At 38.7% G+C, this 20,600-nt stretch overlaps 2 protein-coding genes across 3 annotated transcripts in view; one reads left to right on the forward strand and one right to left on the reverse strand.

The window, feature by feature from the left end:
• LOC128743619 (uncharacterized) overlaps positions 1–13,830 on the forward strand; it is a 187,993-nt gene extending 174,163 nt beyond the window's left edge. Inside the window, exons 8-9 of one of the 2 annotated variants that reach the window (XR_008412312.1) lie at positions 11,104–11,400; positions 11,474–13,830. Coding sequence is in view for 1 of the 2 variants with exons in the window: in XM_053840225.1 (XP_053696200.1) it covers positions 11,104–11,131 (28 nt within the window). In the remaining variant the exon portion in view is untranslated. Of the gene's footprint in view, positions 1–11,103; positions 11,408–11,473 lie in introns of those variants that run through there. The other variant, XM_053840225.1, reaches the window with a different exon arrangement.
• LOC128743620 (lysosomal-associated transmembrane protein 4B) overlaps positions 13,831–20,600 on the reverse strand; it is a 53,569-nt gene continuing 46,799 nt past the window's right edge. Inside the window, exon 7 of the transcript XR_008412313.1 lies at positions 13,831–14,049. The gene's annotated coding sequence lies outside the window, so the exon portion shown is untranslated. The remainder of the gene's footprint in view (positions 14,050–20,600) is intronic.

A 20,600-nucleotide genomic window follows, 5' to 3' on the forward strand; every position in this document is an offset into this window, starting at 1 on the left:
ATTTGCATTTCATTTGTATGGAAGCCCACCCTCTTAAAGGGGAGATGGGCCATAACTTGCTTTCTAAAGAAGAGAGGGGTCTCAATTCACCATAGAAAAAAATCTTGCGTCCAAAACCACTTACATGTCAAATTTGGTTCCATTTGCTTGATTAGTTCTCGAGTTATGAGGAAATTTGTTTTTCATTTGTATAGTAGCCCCCCCCTCTTAAAGTGGGGAAATCCATAGAAAATATACCATAGAAAATATTCTCACCTACAAAAACACCCACATGATAAATTTGGTTCCATTTGCTTGATTAGTTCTAGAGTTATGAGGAAATTTGTATTTCGTTTGTATGAGAGCCCCCCTCTTAAAAAGGTAAGGGGTCCTAATTCATCATAGAAAAAATGGTTGCCTCCAAAAACACCCACATGCCAAATATGGTTCCATTTGCTTGATTAAGTCTCGAATTATGAGGAAATTTGTATTTCATTTGTGTAGAAGCACCCCTGTTAAAGTTGGGAGGGGTCCTAATTCACCATAGAAAATATTTTTGCCTCCAGAAACCTCCACATGCCAAATTTGGTTCTATTTGCTTGATTAGTTCTCGAGTTATGAGGAAATTTGATTTTCATTTGTATAGGAGCCCCCTTCCTAAAGTGGGGAGGGGTCCCAATTCATCATAGAAAAAAAATTTGTCTCCAAAAACACCCACGTGCCAAATTTTGTTCCATTTGCTTGATTAGTTCTCGAGTTATGAGGAAATTTGTATTTCGTTTGTATAGGGCCCCTCGTTTTAAAGTGGGGAGGGGTCCTTATCACCATAGAAAATATTCTTGCCCTCGAAAACTTTCACATGCCAAATTTTGTTCCATTTGCTTGATTAGTTCTTCAGTTATGAGGAAATTTGTATTTCATGTGTATAGGATCCCCCCCTCCTAAAACGGGGAGGGGTCCCAATTCATCATAGAAAAAATTTTTGTCTCCAAAAACACCCACTTGCCAAATTTGGTTCCATTTGCTTAATTACTACTCGAGTTATGAGGAAAATTGTGTTTCTTTGGTACACGAGCCCCCCCTCCTAAAGTGGGGAGGGATCCTAATTTACTATAGAAAATATTCTTGCCCTCGAAAACCTTCACATGCCAAATTTGGTTCCATTTGCTTGATTAGTTCTCGAGTTATGAGGAAATTTGCATGGAAGCCCCCCCTACAGAATAGAGGAGTTATAATTCCTCTTATAAAGAAGGGAGGGGTCTCAATTTACCATAGAATAAATTCTTGTCACCGAAAACACACACATGCCAAATTTTGTTCTATTTGCTTGATTAGTTGTCGAGTTATGCAGAAATTTGTGTTTCATTTGTATGGGAGCCCCCCCTCTTAGTGGGGGAGGGGTTTCTAACCATCACTAAAACCTTTCCTGGCCCCAAAAAACCTCTACATGCATATTTTTATGCCGATTGGTTCAGTAGTTTTCGATTCTATAAGGAACATACGGACAGACAGACAGACTTCGTAGTGCCACAAAATAACCTGTGTTGTACATAAATCATGAATCTCGGATGATCTTTGTCACAATCTCGAGTTTTGCAAGTTTCTGAGGAGTTCAACCTTAGATGATTTATTTTGGCAGTTACGTAACTATGAAAGCATCCCAGGTAATTAATAAGCATCATCAATGCTATTTAAATGTAGGCCAATAAGCATTAAAGTCGCCTTAAATGCTAATTAAATGCTATTTTGGCAAAATATACAGCTACTTTACTGATAACCTTCTTATAGTGCTGACAATGCTAATTTACAGCTAATTACCGACACGAAGAATTTGAATACAATTTTAGATGCCAATTTACAACACCTATGCAGTCAAAAACATTATATACAACAACGTGCAGTATAAAATGCCAGATACGCTGATTTGCTGCTTATGTTAATGCTTATTAGTTACCAGGAATGGGTAGTTTAATAGACAAATTATACAATAAAGTAGAAAACAACTCCCCTGTCCCCTCATTGAATAGCCAGAAAGCGGATAGTAATATTCGCCATGATTGTACAACATTTCGCCGAATATCATTTTGCGAAAAACCTTAAGTGGAGTGTACCATTTCACGGAAAAGTTTTTTGTGGAAAGTCCCATTTCGCGATCCTCTCCTTACTCGCTGTCGCTCGTTCCAGGAAACCCAAGTAGACCTAGGAAAACAAATAAACCTAGACAGTAGTGATTTCTGCGGGGAAGTTGCCTCCCCCCAGTGGGCGGCGCTTCCGACGGCGGGTCACCGGCAACACTCGCGACCGTCTCGTCCTGAATGATCTAGTGTTACTATAGATAGCTTTTGTGGTCTTGTTATTGACTAATGTTTTATGGAAGAGTCTCGAATTTCTAGAGTTCGATTAGTTTTTGAGTTTCGCAAAAAAATCTGTTTTATTTGTATGAGAGTCCATATCCCCTTACCACAGGGGTGAGAGGTCTCTATCATAAAATAAATTCAAGACTCCAAAATCTCCCACATGCCAAATTTGGTTCCATTTGCTTGATTAGTTCTCAAGTTATAAGGAAATTTGAATTTCATTTGCATGGGACCCCTTCGCCCCCCTCCTAAACAGGGGAGGGGTCTTAATTCATCATAGAAAAAATTTCTGCCCCCTAAAAGCCCCACATGCCAAATTGCTTGATTAGTACTCAAATTATAAGGAAATTTGTATTTCATTTGTATAGGAGCCCCCCTCTTAAAAGGGGAAGGGGTCGTAATTCACCATAGAAAAAAATCTTGCCTCCAAAATCGCTTACATGTCGAATTTGGTTTCATTTGCTTGATTAGTTCTTGAGTTATGAGGAAATTTGTTTTTCATTTGCATAGCAGCCCCCCCCCCCTCCTAAAGTGGGGAGGTGTCCTAATTCACCATAGAAAATATTTTTGCCTCCAAAAACCTCCGCTTGCCAAATTTGGTTCTATTTGCTTGATTAGTTTTCGAGTTATGAGGAAATTTGTATTTCATTTGTATAGAAGCCCCCCCTCCTAAAGTGGGGAGGGGTCCTAATTCATCATAGAAAAAATTCTTGCCTTAAAAAACACCCACATGCCAAATTTGGTTCCATTTGCTGGATTAGTTCTCAAGTTGAGGAAATTTGTATTTCATTTGTATAGGAGCCCCCCTCCTAAAGTGGGGAGGGGCCCTAATTCACCATAGAAAATATTGTTGCCCTCGAAAACTTTCACACGCCAAATTTGGTTCAATTCGCTTGATTAGTTCTCGAGTTATGAGGAAATTTGTATTTCATTTGTATGGGACCCCCCCTCCTAAAGTGAGGAGGGGTCCCAATTCATCATAGAAAAAATTTTTGTCTCCAAAAACACCCACATGCCAAATTTGGTTCCATTTGCTTGATTAGTTCTCGAGTTATGAGGAAATTTTTATTGTATTGGTACAGGAGCCCCCCCCCCCCCTCTTAAAGTGGGGAGTTCACCATAAAAATATTTTTGCCCTCGAAAACTTTCACATGCCAAATTTGGTTCCATTTACTTGATTAGCTCTCGAGTTATAAAAAAATTTGTATTTCGTTTGTATAGTATCCCCCCTCCTAAATTGGGGAGGGGTCCCAGCTCATCATATAAAAAATTTTTGTCTCCAAAAACACCCACATGCCAAATTTGGTTCCATTTGCTTGATTAGTTCTCGAGTTATGAGGAAATTTGTATTTCATTTGTATGGAAGTCCCCCCTCTTAAAGGGGATAGGAGTCATAATTCCCCTTCTAAAGAGGGGAGGGGTCCCAATTTACCATGGAATGATTTCTTGTCACCAAACACACCCACATGCCAAATTTTGTTCTAATTGCTTGATTTGTTCTCGAGTTATGCAGAAATTTGTGTTTCATTTGTATGGGAGCCCCCCCTCTTAGTGGGGGGAGGGGTCTCTAACCATCACTAAAACCTTTCCTGGCCCCAAAAACCTCTACATGCAAATTTTCTCGCCGATTGGTTCAGTAGTTTTTGATTCTATAAGGAACATCCCGACAGACAGACAGACAGAAATCCATTTTTATATAGTAGACTAGCTGACCCGACAAACTTCGTATTGCCACAAATTAACCTGTGTTGTACATAAATCATGAATCTCGGATGATCTTTGTCACTATCTCGAGTTTTGCAAGCCCCCCAGGGGGCGGCGCTTCCGACGGCGGGTCACCGGCAACACTCGCGACCGACTCGTCCTGAATGATCTAGTGTTAGTATAGATAGTTTTTGTGGTCTTGTTATTGATTAATGTTTTATGGAAGAGTCTCGAATTTCTCGAGTTGGATTAGTTTTTGAGTTTCGCAAAAATTTCTGTTTTATTTGTATGAGAGTCCATATCCCCCTACCACAGGGGTGAGAGGTCTCTAACTATTATAAAATAAATTCAAGACTCAAAAATCTCCTACATGCTAAATTTGGTTCCATTTGCTTGATTAGTTCTAAAGTTATGAGCAAATTTGTATTTCGTTTGAATGGGAGCCCCCCCCCTCCTTAAAAGGTAAGAAGTACTAATTCATAATGGGAAAAATGGTTGCCTCCAAAAACAACCACATGCCAAATATGGTTCCATTTGCTTGATTAGTTCTCGAATTATGAGGAAATTTCTATTTCATTTGTGTAGAAGCCCCCCCCCCTCTTGAAGTGTGGAAGGATCCTAATTCACCGTAGAAAATATTTTTGCCTCCAAAAACCTCCACATGCCGAATTTGGTTCTATTTGCTTGATTAGTTCTCGAGTTATGGGGAAATTTGTATTTCATTTGTATTGGAGCCCCCTCTCCTAATGTGGGAAGAGGTCCTAATTCATCACAGAAAAAATTCTTGCCTCCAAAAACACCTACATGCCAAATTTGGTTCCATTTGCTGGATTAGTTCTCGAGTTATGAGGAAATTTGTATTTCGTTTGTATAGGACCCCCCCTCCTAAAGTGGGGAGGGGTCCCAATTCATCATTGAAAAAAAAATTGTCTCCAAAAACACACATATGCCAAATTTGGTTCAATTCGCTTGATTAGTTCTCGAGTTATGAGGAAATTTGTATTTCATTTGTACAGGAGCCCCTCCTCTTAAAGTGGGGAGGGGTCCCAATTCATCATAGAAAAAAAATTTGTCTCCAAAAACACACACATGCCAAATTTGGTTCCATTTGCTTGATTAGTTCTCGAGTTATGAGAAAATTGGTATTTCATTTGTACAGGAGCCCCCCCTCTTAAAGTGAGGAGGGGTCCTAATTCAACATAGAAAATTTTCTTGCCCTCGAAAACTTTCACATGCCAAATTTGGTTCCATTTGCTTGATTAGTTCTCGAGTTATGAGGAAATTTGTATGGAAACCCCCCCTCTTAAAGGGGAGAGGAGTTATAATTCCCCTTATAAAGAGGGGAGGGGTCTCAAATTACCCTAGAATAAATTCTTGTCACCGAAAACACCCACATGCCAAATTTGGTTCTATTTGCTTGATTAGTTCTCGAGTTATGCAGAAATTTGTGTTTCATTTGTATGGGAGCCCCCCCTCTTAGTGGGGGGAGGGGTCTCTAACCATCACGAAAACCTTTCCTGGCCCCAAAAACCTCTACATGCAAATTTTCACGCCGATTGGTTCAGTAGTTTTTGATTCTATAAGGAACACAGGACAGACAGACAGACAGACAGAAATCCTTCTTTATAGGTATAGATATACTAGCTGACCCGGCAAACTTCGTACTGCCACCAATTGAATTAAATGCCGTAAATAGTAAATTTTGGATGTACTCAAAGTGTAGGTTAAGTTTTGTGCGTTTTTGAGAAGTTTATCTTTTGAGGGAATGGTTAATTGACTACCGGATTTTCATAGAACATCTGTTTCTTACAACTGTGCTAAACCATTAGTTAGAAATGGCAATCAAAATCGTAAAATGTATTGCCAAATATACGCTAAAAACATATGGAAAATGTTGATATTTCAATTCTCAGTACCCAACAGTTTGCTGAGTGTCAATTTATTTTTTGTAAAAGTAGACTCGATGTTATTATATAACACCTAATTCCGTCTACTGCAGTTAACTATCTAATGATATGCAATATTCATTCAAAACTTTTTGAGAACAGAATCTTTGCACCACCAACTATATTTCATTACAGCTTGGTTCGACTCATGCACCTTCCAGCATTGGACAAAAGGTAGGAGTCAAAATGACTACTTGTCAAGCATAGCTACCAATACCCCCCCCCCCCCCTTCCTTTCCGCTCTTCCCCTCCGTCACCAAAAAATTTTCATTTCTTTCCCCTACCGTCCCTTCATCAATTGTAGAACCATCGTCTCAAAAAAATATTAATATATATGTATGACCGCATTTCAAGGTCAACTTGAGATTAGTCTACTATATATTTTCATTGCCGCCGAAATCTATGATTGTTCTGTTCAACGCCCTCAAATGTTTCTTTCGCCTTTGTGCATTCCCCCATTATTGATTTGAAATTTTGCTTGTTTTTTTACGCAAATTGTTGGTTTATTAAACATATAATTTGTTGACACTTTCGATTTCCTCTATCGAAATCAGAGCTTTGTTGTGATTGTCACCGTAATTTTTGAATTTAAATTTGATATTCATATGTATGAAAAAGGAATGTCAATTAGATTCATTAGATTTTTAATTTTACTTATCAATCGATTGGTAAGAATTTATCGAATGAATTATACTCTACTGAAAGTCCTCAAACAATTACCTTTGTTAGTATATTATACCAATCTGATAGGTTTCATTATTCCTCAGAATATAATCAATGTTATTTGCTAATTTCATTTCTTGCTGGGCTCCTCAAACATACGAAAATGTAAATGTAAACATGCATTAGAAACGCATACAACGTAGAAAGTTTCCAGTTCTGATTAATTTCATTAATTTGATAAATAATGTGAAAGAATTAGTTTTAGACTATTAGGCTCTTCTATAAACTGAACCCCCAACGCATTATACAACATTTATTATTTTTTAAATTTGCTAGCCCATAAAACTGTTTATTAGCAAGAATAAAGATTCTGTTTCAATATATGTATATTGCATACCATATTAACGGACAACTACAGCAGACGGAATTAGGCATTATCTAGAGCTATCGAATTTACTTTTACAAAAAATAAATTAACAGCCAGCTTAACTGTTGAGTGCTGTAAATTGAAAAATCAACATTTTCCACATGTTTTCAATGAATATTTGGCAATAAGTTTTAGGATTCTGGAAAGATTACCATTTCTAACTAATGTTGATTTCAGATAATCGCCGCCACCGCAATGTTTGTTCGATTTAATCGTCGTTTTTCGGCGAAAGAAGTATGAAGATTTTTTAAATACCAGTTAGTCCGCACGTTTCGAGCTACTACTGGTCTTCGCTCATCATCTGCGGACAACTTTTTCGTCCATTAGGTTCTACTTAGACTTGGAGAAAGATAAACCAAGTAGAACCTAATGGACGAAAAAGTTGTCCGCAGATGATGAGCGAAGACTAGTAGTAGCTCGAAACGTCCGGACTAACTGGTATTTAAAAATCTTCATACTTCTTTCGCCGAAAAACGTCGATTAAATCGAACTAACATTTCTAACTCAGTTTCTAAGTATTTCAGTATTCAGTATTTTTAACACAGTTGTAACGAACAGATGTTCTGTGAAAATCAGGCACTATTGACCATTCAATCAAAGTTACCCCCATCAACATGTTTGTTAGCCCAGCAACGACGCTTCATATTGAATGCGACGCCGGTTGATTTGCACCGATAATAATCATAGTAGTCTAAAACATTATCTATGCGACGAATGGCGGGAAAAGTAAAATATCGGGTTTTTACTATTTTTCAGTTTTTCGCGTAGATTTTTAATATTTTTTTTTGCGTATAAACCTGACGTAAACCAAAACACATCAACTGAAAAAAGAACCATGCAATTTCGTCCTGCCGTTCTTGAGTTTATCCCTTACAAACAAACAAACCAACTTGGTTTTATTATATAGAAGATATAGCAGCAGGCGGAATTGGGCGTTCTTTAACGCCATCGAGTTTACTTATACAAAAACTAATTGACACCCAGCAAAATTGTTGGGTACTGGGAATTGTAAAAGTAACATTTTCAACATGTTTTCAACGGATATTTGGCTATAAAATCATTCGATTGCGGAGAGATTGCCATTTCGAACTAATGGTTTAGCACCACAGTTGTCAAAATGCATTAGTATCGCCGTTAACAGCGGAAGAGAGAAGATATGACGAGAATCTCTCATTTGCAGATACGACGAAATGAAAAAAGTACCCGAGAATTATGATTTCGTATTTCCAAGTTGCAATCGAGTCGAGATATACAAATCAAAATGAGCTGTCATGCTCATTTGTTTACTTAGTTTTGAAGTAGGACTACTTCTTTGATTTCTATATTGGGGTGCACTTTAGAAAAACGAAAAGGGAACATGTAACGAAAAGTGGTTATGGTTTGCACGCTTATAACTCAGTCATCCGTCAACAGATTCTAGACATATTGGTATCAATCGATTGAAAATTTTTCAAAAAATCTATAACAATACAATAGATTCCATGTTTTCCAAACAAACGTTTAATAATTGAGAAAATTTTAGACGGATATTCATTATTTCATTATTTTCATGTTTTTGCCTTCCCACGCCAATGCTTCCCTAGCACAGATGACAGAAATATATACGAAATGAGCTATGGGTTAAGCTGACCTTTGATTGTATTTAATTTACGCTCTATAGAATCCGCTCGAAAATTGTTGAGCTTCAGTGGTTGCTGCTGGCTCGGAATAAGGCATCGAAGACATTCAAATTCACCATGCAAGACGCCAACAAACCGAAGAAGCCACCGACTCGTCCGCCAGCGAACGATATGGTTTTTGCTGCTATCAATACCCAGTAAAATCAATGGATCCTCGCTGCAAGCCGTTAGAAGTAAATCGCCGCTAGCCACAATTGTGACGTTCCAAGGTCCAATCGGAATCGCCACATTCGGACACATTCGTGAAAAAGGTTTTGAAATTAGCTGTCGAAAAGAACAGGCGATTCCGATTCGTTCAAGGTTGATAAAACGGACGAAAACAATTTATCTTTGCTAGCTGCTGCAAAGGCGGCTCCGATTAAAGCTGTACTAGTAAATATGCGATGGTGCCCCCGAACAAAAATCTACTAAGCCAATGAAAACCGTAGCAAAGGCACCGAAAGCCCCAGAGTCAAAGGAAGTCGTTCCAGTGGAGAAGGTGCCCGAAAAAAACTGCTGCCTAGATGTAAATTTCGTAGATTTGCATTACTAATATCTGGTAGAAAACAATCAGTTCTTTTAAGAACTACTGAATAAAAGTATACGAAGCAGTAAAATTGATTTTTCTCACATTTTAAAGTGAAAGTTTAAAGTTGGCAGTTTAGTATGAGCGTTCGAAGTACGAGCCCGTCAGAAATTACATGTTTAAACTGTATTAAGACAAACCTTCCGAAGAATATTTCTGTCTTCTTTTTCCTATCGCGCTTTGCGGCCTTTCCACTGATTTTCGGTGGCATGAAGACGATGTCGATGCTTCATATTAGGTTGCTCTGCAGAAACTGGTAGCTCTTCATTAAGGAAGCACCGGACACCGGTTTTGTTCAAACAATGTACGGAGTACGGTTTCGTTGTACCGCCTTTCTTTCGTGTCTATGATTCTCTGCCCTACGTTGATCCGCCTTTGTTACAACTTGGTGCCGTTTGCTCTGGTATATAATCAGAAGTAAGCCGGCGAACGGCATCATTTTCGCATTGACATCGGTACGGTACAGAGCAGACAGCAGAGAGTTGCGATTATATCTCCCTCACTGGACTCGGCAAACTGGTAAAACGCAGCGCAGCGGCAGCAGCAGCAGCAGCAGCCGATCATGGTTTGGTGTAGAGTGCGCAGAACGCGTTGGTACCGGAGCATCGATCTATTATCGGCTATATTAGAATATTTGGTTGCGGGAGCGGAAGAGCTTGAATTAATGGAAAATGCTCTGTCCGGTAACCATTGTCACCATTGCCCTGGGAGGTGTTGTTTCAAACATTCAAGCCGTTCTGCTGGCCGGATTTTCGACCTCATAAATTACCACAACCCGTCCTTTTTAGGACGAACGAATTTGTTAATGAAGAGATGAAAATTTTCTGTATACTAAATTTCTTTAATTAAATTTCCAAATGTCGCTGTTTCTTTAAATCATGAAGAATTTCTTCTGATTTGATCTATAAAACATTAAATATGTGGTGACTCACCATGCGGTCTTCTAACTCATGACACTTTAATTTTATTTTTGCTAAAAATGTTTGCCTTCCCACGCCGCCGCAATCCGCTCGAAAATCGTTGAGCTTCAGCTGTTCTTCCCCGGAATAAGGCAACGAAGACATCCAAATTCACTAAGCGAGACGCCAATAAACCGAAGAGTCAACGGATCCTCGTTGCAAGCCGTCTAGAAGTATATCGCCGCCAGCTACAATTGTGACGTTTCAAGGTTGGACACATTCGTGAAAAAGGCTTTGAAGTTAGTTTTCAACAAGAGAAAGCTGGTCCAAACAAAGAACTGGCGTTTCCGGTTCGTTCGCCTACCAAACTTGCTAGCGAGAAGCAAGATTACTAAGTCAATGAAGACCATAGCAAAGGCATCGATAACTCCAAAGCCAAAAGAAGTTCTAACGGAGAATGCTGTCCGAAAAAAGCTGCTGCCAAGCAGTAAATTTCTTCGATTTGTATTATTAACAGCTGGTAGAAAACAATCAGTTCTTTTAAGAACTACTGAATAAGTATATGAAGCAGTTGAATTGATTTTGCGAACGGCATCATTTTCGCGTTGTTTGGGTTACAAATAATAATGAGAGTTACGATTTTATCTCCCTGTCCGGACGCGGCAAAGGTGGTAAAACTCGGCAGCAGCCGATTATTGTTTGGTGTGGAGTGGAAGTTACGCCGACTGTGTTGGATTCAAAACATCGATGTATTTAAAACAAAGCTGCCAGACTGGTGCACTATTTTGCTTACGAATGATTAAATTGAAACTTTCATTCTTTACTTTGCTTGTTTATTATTTAGCTGCGAACTAGTAAAACTTCTGCGACCTTGCCATTTCCAGCACACCACAGATGACCTTCATAGCGTAATGGCGAAATTACGGCATCACGAAACAAAATACAGATGCCACCGGTCCAGGGCCAGTCCAGGCAGAATCGTAATCGTGTTCCCAACCTTCCTTAACAAAACAGCAGCGTGTCCATGATGTAGTCGAAACTCGAAACAAATCGTATCACATACACATGTGTTTAAAGCTGCCTAGCGGAACCTGGGATGCCAGATTTTTGCAAAAAATAATCTGCTTCTACCCGAAACTGTTCGAAATAATTCCCCAAATCTGCACCAACATGTATCACATGTAAGAACACAATTCTTTAATGCGCAACTTGAGTATCTATATATGAAATTCATACAAATATCACCGGCTTTAGCATTGGGAGACGAATTGCACTACATTCGTAGTCCTACTTCAAGCCTGCGCCCGTGCCACTAGGCATGGACCCTTGTACTTTTTCACTAAGTGGAAACGCAATGCTACGAACGGAAAGGAGTTTATTATTAACTAAAAAGATAAGTGTTTAATGAAATAATGTTTTAGTAACCATTTTCTCTTTCCAGGATTATTCCACCACACTCTGTTACGCTTATCACGACGATTTAAATACACTTGACGGCATCTTTTTCGCAAGAAATGGTTTTTGGCGTCATAAGCTAGCTAATAATTACGAAATATTGCATTGATGTGCTTTCTTACAGCCGTAATAAACGTAAGAGAGGAGGTATAAAGAGATCTCTCATTTGCAATTAGGACCTGTTCAAAAATCAGGCGAGATTTAGTCTACAAAAGGACCTTTTAGTTAGGAAACGAAATATAGTGACCCAGCTTTGGCAATATTGCTCATATGCGACTTACCTATCTACACCCACCCAAAATAGACCATTTTTGCTGGACTTGCCGAGCAGATTTCCTATCATCTACAATCCGTTAAGAATTCGCGCGAATTTGATGTTTTCGACGACACCCCATTAGCCGTTTGCCATACGTACGAATGCCATAATGGACGGGAACCATAATGTACGTTTGCCATAATTTATACTTTTCAAGTTTTGGTATATGGTATGATGGTCCAAAGCTACACTTCGACCAGTTCAAAGCTTGAAGGACCAGCGCGACGAAATCGACATACATGGAACAGGGGCTTCAAGTTGATGCAATTTATACGGATCTAAAGGCAGCCTTCGATAAAGTTAATCACCAAATCTTGCTAACCAAACTTGACCGTTTAGGGGTATCAACAAACCTTATTAACTGGTTCAAGTCGTACCTGACTGATCGTCGACTGTGTGTAAAACTGGGCTCAACAGAATCAGAATAATTCCATAATCGTTCAGGGATCCCATATGGCAGTAATTTACGGCCATTACTATTTATCATATTTTTCAACGACGTTAGCCAATGCTTACCGGAAGGTTGCAAACTACTGTATGCCAATGACCTTAAAATTTCCTGGGCAATCAAAACCTCCACTGACTGCCTGGTGCAAACGCAACTTCCTAGTGATTAGCGTAGCTAAATGCTCAGTAGTCACTTTTACAAGGAAAAAGCACCCGATTCAATGGACGTACATGATAGGAAATGAACACGTAGATAAAATAAACGTAGTACGTTACCTTGGGGTTATGCTAGACTCGGAATTGAACTTTCGGGAGCATTACAGTCACATCATTGCCAAATCTCGGAGAAATCTTGGGTTTATTCTCCGCGTCTCAACTGAGTTCCGTGACCCGTACTGCTTGCGCGCCTTGTAGTTCAGCCTGGTTCGAGCAGTCTTGAAAACAGCTGCTATTGTATGGAGCCCGTTTCGTAGTGTTTGGACAGCTAAAATCGAAAAGATCCAGTCACGGTTCATGAAACATGCCTTGAGATTCATTCCTTCGCGAAACCCAGATGAGGTACCATCCTACGAATCACTATGCCGTCTGCTGGGAATAGACACCCTTGAAAAGCGGCGAAACATCCAAAGGACGACCTTCGTCGGCAAGGTTCTACTGGGAGAAATCGATGCACCTTGGATCCTCGCCATAATAAACCTCAATGTACAGCCACGTCATGTCCGACATTGGAATATTATGAGACTACAACAAACAACATAGAACAGACTACGCACAGAATGAGCCCATCAGATCAATTTGTTTGTTATTTAACCGGTACTATTGTTTGTTTGATTTTAATGTTAGCTCTAGTGTTTTTCGTGACCGTTTGACAATTTTATATGTAAACCCCATAGTTTTATCTCTTATTTCGTAAGTGTTCATATAGACCATTTATCCGATGAATGTAAACAATAAATAACAAATAAGAGGCCTTATTGATTCAGTTTGAAAAAATGGCTTTGTCGCTTTTCTCTTCATAAAAGGTATCTCGATGCAAGAACTAGGAAAAACAATACGAGAGGTCGATAAACCTAGGAAAACAAATAGACCTAGACAGATGTGATTTCTGCGAGGGCTGCCCCCTCCCCCACAGTGGCCGGCAGGTCACCGGCGAACACTTGCGGCCGTCTCGCCTTGAATCACGTAGGAAATGTTGAATATATGGATTATGGCAAACGTACATTATGGTTATCGTACACTATGGCAAACATACATTACGGCATTCGTCTTTATGGCTCCCGTCCATTATGGCAAACGCTACCGTATTTATGGCTCTCGTCTGGTCACAGTTCGGATATAGCATACAACGAATTCTTCATCACTTCTCTATGTAATGATCAACTTATCTATATTTTAATTCTGTATTAACAATAAATTTCACATTTGTAAACATTTAATAATTGAACTTTTCATCGTAGGCTGGTTGGTCCAAATGGAATATTGATTCCCTGCTAATAGCGGCCGATTGATCCGAATCATCCATCGAATGTTGTACCAAACTATATACTTTGTTGCCGAAAATCGTTGAACGTTCGCTCTCGGTTGGCGTGCCTGTGTTCTCCTCAGTTATCATCTAATGCAAAGAAATAAAGGTTTTTAGATGTTGATAGTCTAGTACCATGTCATAATTTGAGATATTTTCGAATGAAGTATTCTATTTTACGAGAAGTTTGAAAACTCGCACTGATTCGAACGGGAACAGTTCAACTTTCCGCGTGCCTAAAGGGCCAAACAGAATGCTGCATCAACGCATTCGTCAGCGTCAATTTGACAGTAAACCCATGGGAAAACTGTCAGAATAACGGTGACGAAGCATTCTGTTTGTTTTGCTTAAGGGAAGCGCCGGGCTTGCTCAGACGGTAGTCGATGATTTTAAACTATTTACGTGTTAGCAACAAAATCGTAATTTAGGATGCCGTTTTTGGGCATGAGCTATTTTAGGGTGATCCTAAAGGTGAAACGATACTGAATCCCAACATGACCGAAAAATTGGCGTCTATGTGAGGTACAGAGACTATAGATTAGAGGCGACAAGGCACTCAAAACAGCTAAATTTTGAATCAAAGCAAAGAGTGCCATTATAAATAAAGCTAACTCTCCGCTTTTATTCAAAATTTTGCGGTTTTTGAGTGCCTTGTCGCCACTGTAATCTATAGTCTCTGTAATGTGAGGATATGGGTGACGTCGATCCGGCCATGTTGGGATTCAGTAACGTTTCACCTTAAACTAACCGAGGTCCAGAAATGATCTTCAAAACAAAACAAGGTAAAAGGATATTCACTTCAACAATTTTGTATCTTAAAGTATTTTGAATAATATTGCAGAAAACGAAATCGCTCTATCTGAAACCGGTTCCATACTGCAGCGTTTTTCCTGAACTGAGTTAGGGTGACTCTGTTATTTTGCGATTTTTCTCTGTAGTTCTTTTATTTTTCATTTCTCACAAAACACTTTTTCAGATAACTTTTGAAGTTTTTTTTTTAATTCTATATTAAAGAGGTTTTCAGCCTGCGGCTGGTTCGCCTCTTTCAAAACTTTTGAAGTTCAATAAGACGCAACGTATAGTGAAAAAAAAAGAAATTGCCTATTGTAATGTAGAACCATTATATGCGTAGATAATAAATGTTTAAGTTTTATCTGGTATAAATAAATGATTAAATTTTATCTGAAAGAAAATCATTCTTGAATGGTCCCTTTCCCCTCCATGCGTTCAACCACCAAAAAAATGCGAGGGGAAACGTACAGAAAGAAAATCATTCTTAATTGGTTCGTCTTCCCCTCCATGAGTTCAACCACCTTAATTGCGCGGGGAAACGTACACAGCGTGCGCTGTCGATAAACTATATATACCAGCGACCCAGCGCGAACGATTCATTCATGCGGTTATTCTCGAACGGGATAGAGCAGCAGCAAAATGGAAACAGCAAAAGCGGCAGGCGAGATGGATAGGAGTAGCGGAGTGGAAGCGGCAGAACGGCGAGCAGCGGGAGACGGACCGTCTCTGGAAGACGCTGCCATCCAGCTGACGGCAGACGCGCAGCCTGTGGCGGGTGGACTGGTTATGGATGCGGCTGTAGGTGGATCGGACTATCCTACGTATACTTAAAAATTGAATTTTTCAAAAAACCCAAGATAGAATATTTTAAGACCTTTTTTAAATTAATAGTTCTAACCAATACTAACATCCTGTGAAGAAAAATTTGAGGTGCATGAAAGTTAAATAATAAGTGCCTTCGAACATGGCGTGTGCCGGACACCAGGTTGGGAGTTCGTTGTTCACCGAGTACCACACAATACGTGAAAAACATGCATGCGAAGAGATTCGAACAGGAATACCCCGCAGCCGTTGAGACGATAGTTAAACGACACTACGTCGATTACATGTTACTGAGCGTAGAACGGAATCACAAGCAATCCAACAATCTAAGGAAGTGCAAAAAATACACGTATCGGTCGGTTTCGAGCAATTGAACATACGTCAAAAAAGTGCATCTTTTTACATTATTAGTGTGACCGGGAATTCACATATTAGGGTGATGAATTTTTTTGTTTTTTTTTTTTAAATGCGTCATAAATGTAGACACACTAAAATGAGTAACTTTGTTTAATATAGTACCTATCTATCTCTTACTAGTTACGAAATATAGTGATTTGCTTAGAAAAGCATTTTAAAATCAATTCCGCTCAATAACTTTTCACATGATTTTTTATTGCTTAATATACCGTAATTAGGCCATTGCAAATCATATTTAAAGTTTTTGTCACCCCCCCCCCTGGAAATTGGCTTGAAAAATCGGGGGGCAAAACAATAATTTGTAGGATGAGTCAAATTTCTTTTTATAAAATCAATTGTCTGTGGGCTCTACAGTCTGAAAAACTCGAAAAATGAGCCTCCCAGTTGAAATAACGCTTCTAGCACGAAACAGAAATGGAAATTCGAACAACGGAATTTCCGAAAATCGTCCAAAAACGTTTTCCTTCGTTTTTGTCCTTAAATAAACCTTAAATAAAAATTCTTAAAATCCATGTTTTTTTTCGCATCCCCCCACCCCCCCTTAAGTGGTCGAACACCGGAAGAACAAAAACTTTATAAAATATTTGTAATGGCCTTATCATCAATTGACTTTGGGTTTTAACGAAAAATACTTACGAAGTCCGGACTTCCCACACTTCTTTCGTATTTAGGCTCGCATTCCAGCTCTTTCGATTTGAAAGCAGCATTCGATTTTTCATCCGATAGCACTGTTTGTGTCCTATAGTAATCGAGTTGTTTTTGCATTTCCTGTTTGTAAGCATAAATAGTATTTATTTTTGTTTTATTTAATTTATTTACGTGACTGAACAAAAAGTTGGTAGAATATTTAAATCTTGACCACAGCAAGATTTTCTCTTCGAAAGAACATAAACTATGTTAAGGGGACGTAAATGTTTAAAAATTTTGAAAAGATCACTATTTTTAGAAGATTTATATTCTACGGGCTTTCCCGCTTATTTTGATTCTAATTTTATAATGATTCGACCTCGGGAATGAATGAAAAACTATCATACACATAAGTATTCCAGTGCAACGTGGAACAAACTTGACTCCATTTAAAGGATGTCCAGGAGCCACGAAGCAAACGGGGTCACTTTCGTACCCAAGGACATAAACCCCCTCAACGCACCAAAACGAAGGCCCGTCGAAAAATACTGGGCTATTATGAGGCACTTCGGAAGCATCCCAAGGAGGTCTAATCTGAGAAAGACATGAAGAAAAAATGGGTTTTCTTACTGAAGAAGCTGCATCCAAATGTTGTACAGAACCTTATGAGTGGAGTTAAGCGAAGATGCGAGCATACGGTACGGCATTTTTTGCGTGATGCAATTTTATGTGGGACACCCTTTACTTGTCCAAAAGATAGGGTATTGGAAGTATTTCGGCCCACAACGGCAAAATCAAATAGTGGTCTAAAATAGAGACCGCATATCGCATAAGCCAAGATACCTCATTTACCCAACTTCTGTTGAAAGTTGATATTTGGGAATGTCGCTCATACATGATGCTAGTGCTTCGACAAAATGTGCATGATGATATTTTTTGTAAGATTGTTTTCAGAGTTGTGTCTGATTGCCTTTGACGTATATTTGTCATGAATCAGGTAAGGCAGTAATATTTTCTGGATAAAATTAGCATATCACGCTTTTTGACTGCATACTGTGAGGTAAATTACGTATTTCGGTTCATTTGGATACGTTAGTCCTTTCCATTTGATTTTACGATAGTGAGCCAGAACAAAGTCGGCGTAATTCACGGTTTTTATAGAAAAGTAACGTTTGTGGTTCAGTTTATAATGCATGACACTCTAAAAATTCAAAATGAAGAGTGTAAAAACCGCGTTATTTAACCGAAAACACAAAATTGACGGTATTTCCAAAAGCAACGCGGAAACTACACTATTTTTAAAATTGTAATAAATTAATCTGTTGACGCAAGATATCTTAAATATAAATGAGCTTTTATCTTTTCCGAAAGGCAATAATATCAATAGTACACTCTAAAAAATCGACACGGCCTGTCCACGTGCAAAATCAACTTCTGTATAGCAATTGTCGACCAACATTAGAAAAGGGCGAATAAGCCAAACGTCAAACAGAACGAGAACGTGAACAGAGTGAGAGTTCATTTTCCTATGCTGCTCCAGCAAAAAACAACTCTCGCTTGATCTGTTTGACGTTTGGCTTATTCGCCCTTTTCTAATGTTGGTCGATAATTTACATGGACTTCAAGGGCATATTTGCATATTTTTCGAGAGGATTTGTCTGGAACGTGTAATGTGCATTAATGACAATATTTGGGTAGTCGCCGGAAGTCGGTTGACAGTTTCCCGTGTAAATGGGATAAACAGTCAGCTATGGAGATAGCGAACGGTAGGACATCACGGTCGAAACCACAACGAATGGATTATTGAAGATAGATAGTTTCAGAGTGACAACTACTAAAGTATTGTCACTGCAAAACTGACTATCTTCAATAATCCACTGCTCAGGATTGCTAATAAATTTATCAGAAAATTTAACAAATCAGGCAAAAAGTACAAATCTGGCTTCAAATGTCGGAAAACCGGCCACTTGGCAACCCTAGATGGATGAAGATTACCTGTTTTACCGTAAACTTGACGTGTCGATTGTTTTGAGTGTAGATTGTAGAAGTAAACACTGTAAAGCATAATATTGAGTAAAATATTCATACGACAATATATAGTATAATCAATATATCCAGCTTTTTACGAGCCATAATGGCGCACGCGTTCGTAATTGAACAGCATTTTTGACATTTCCCTAATACATCGCACGTTTTCTTTCCGTACATTCCTTTATTTTTACCGTGGACGCGCGGAAAGAAAACGTGCGATGTATTAGGGAAATGTCAAAAATGCGGTTCAAATATTACGAACCCGTTCGCCATTATGGCTCGTAAAAAGCTGGATATAGAATGTCAGTGTTGCTGGTGTGTCATGGATATTTTGGCGGCAAACATGTTGCTGGTTCGCGTCTTGGATACGGGAACAACACTGTTAAATTGCCCAATAGAAAATTTTCCCTGCCAACGGAATACCCCGAAACGACCAAATCGGGTGATTTATCCTACGTCATTTACGAAAAAGCAGGAAGGATTTTTTTTGGGTTGCCTTTTCGGTTTGACAATGAGATTCTGTAATGTAATCCCAGGTAACCAATAAGCATTAAAATAAGCAGTAAATCAGTCGTTTATTAGCATCTTTTGCGTTTTATACTGCAGGTTGTTGTTTATCAGCTTTTTGACTGCATAACTGTTGTAAATTGGCATCCACAATTCTATTTAAATTCTTCTTGTTGGTAACTAGCTGCAAATAAGCATTGTCAGCACTATAAGAGGGCTAGCAGTAAAGTAGCCGCATATTTTGCCAAAATAGCATTTAAGGCAACTTAAATGCTTATTGGCTTGCTTTTAAATTGCATTGGAAATGCTTATTGGTTACCTGGGATGTAAATACATAATTTTCAAATGTGCGATGTTTACCACGAGCACTGCAGCGACACTGGCATTTTATATATATATTGATTCTACTCAATATATTTACGAAAAATTTTAATATGCGAATAGTAATATATAACTAAGCTAATTTATATCACATACATCCCAATGTTGCCAAATATCAATTATACCACAGAAGATTCATACCATCACGGCTAGCATGCTAAACATTAAATAAATTATATTACTTACACCCGAAGAGGTCCATGTAACAACTAAAAAAATGCTGCTGCGAGGAAAAGATGGGTTGTTATCAAAATAATCTTATTAATCTTACATATTCTATTTGATGACAATGGATAAATAACTTTAATAAAGATAATGATGAGATAAAGTATGAGCCTGTAAACATATTCAAGCAACTTATTATAATTTCGATATCCATTATTCGCTTCAGCAAAGTTTAAATAAATAAAATATATATTTGAGTGATATGGAACATAAAATAAAAAAAAACAGAATAATCTTCAGATATTTCAAATTGATCCAAAGTCGGAATAAAGACATATTATGATGAGGGCTTTAAACGATCTTTTTTTTCTACCGCAGCCACACCACCACGCATTCAGATTCACACCGTCCGTTTAGTGGTGGAATACGAACGCTATGCATAACACAATCAGCAGTTCGCTCAGTCATACCTCCGGTTATACAACAGAATGAATGCGTTCTGATCTTTTTTTTCACATTTTCGTTTCGATCAAGTTTCCATTTGGAGCGGCGAATGATTGCAAAACAGTCAATTGACTGGCAAACACCACAATAACGGAAAGCAGCCGCACTATCGTATGATCAATCCTACAAAAAACAACCCTACATATGCACTTTTACTGTGGGTAGCCGATTTGGAGACAAAAAGAGAAACGAAAAAATATGTCACCTTACACATTTTACACACTTCAATATGAACGCAAAGCGGGCGGACTGCCCAGTTAGTTTCGGGCTACGATGCTGGTCTTCGTATGTGTGAATCTCGGCTAGTCGGTGCTGCTAGATAGTCAGTAGGATAGTTGCACTAGCCTCGTAACTATCCTGTACTCTAATAGCCGGCTGTGAAGTCTGTCGATTAA

Source organism: Sabethes cyaneus, chromosome 3, assembly GCF_943734655.1.
Source record: "Sabethes cyaneus chromosome 3, idSabCyanKW18_F2, whole genome shotgun sequence".
Taxonomy (NCBI): domain Eukaryota; kingdom Metazoa; phylum Arthropoda; class Insecta; order Diptera; family Culicidae; genus Sabethes; species Sabethes cyaneus.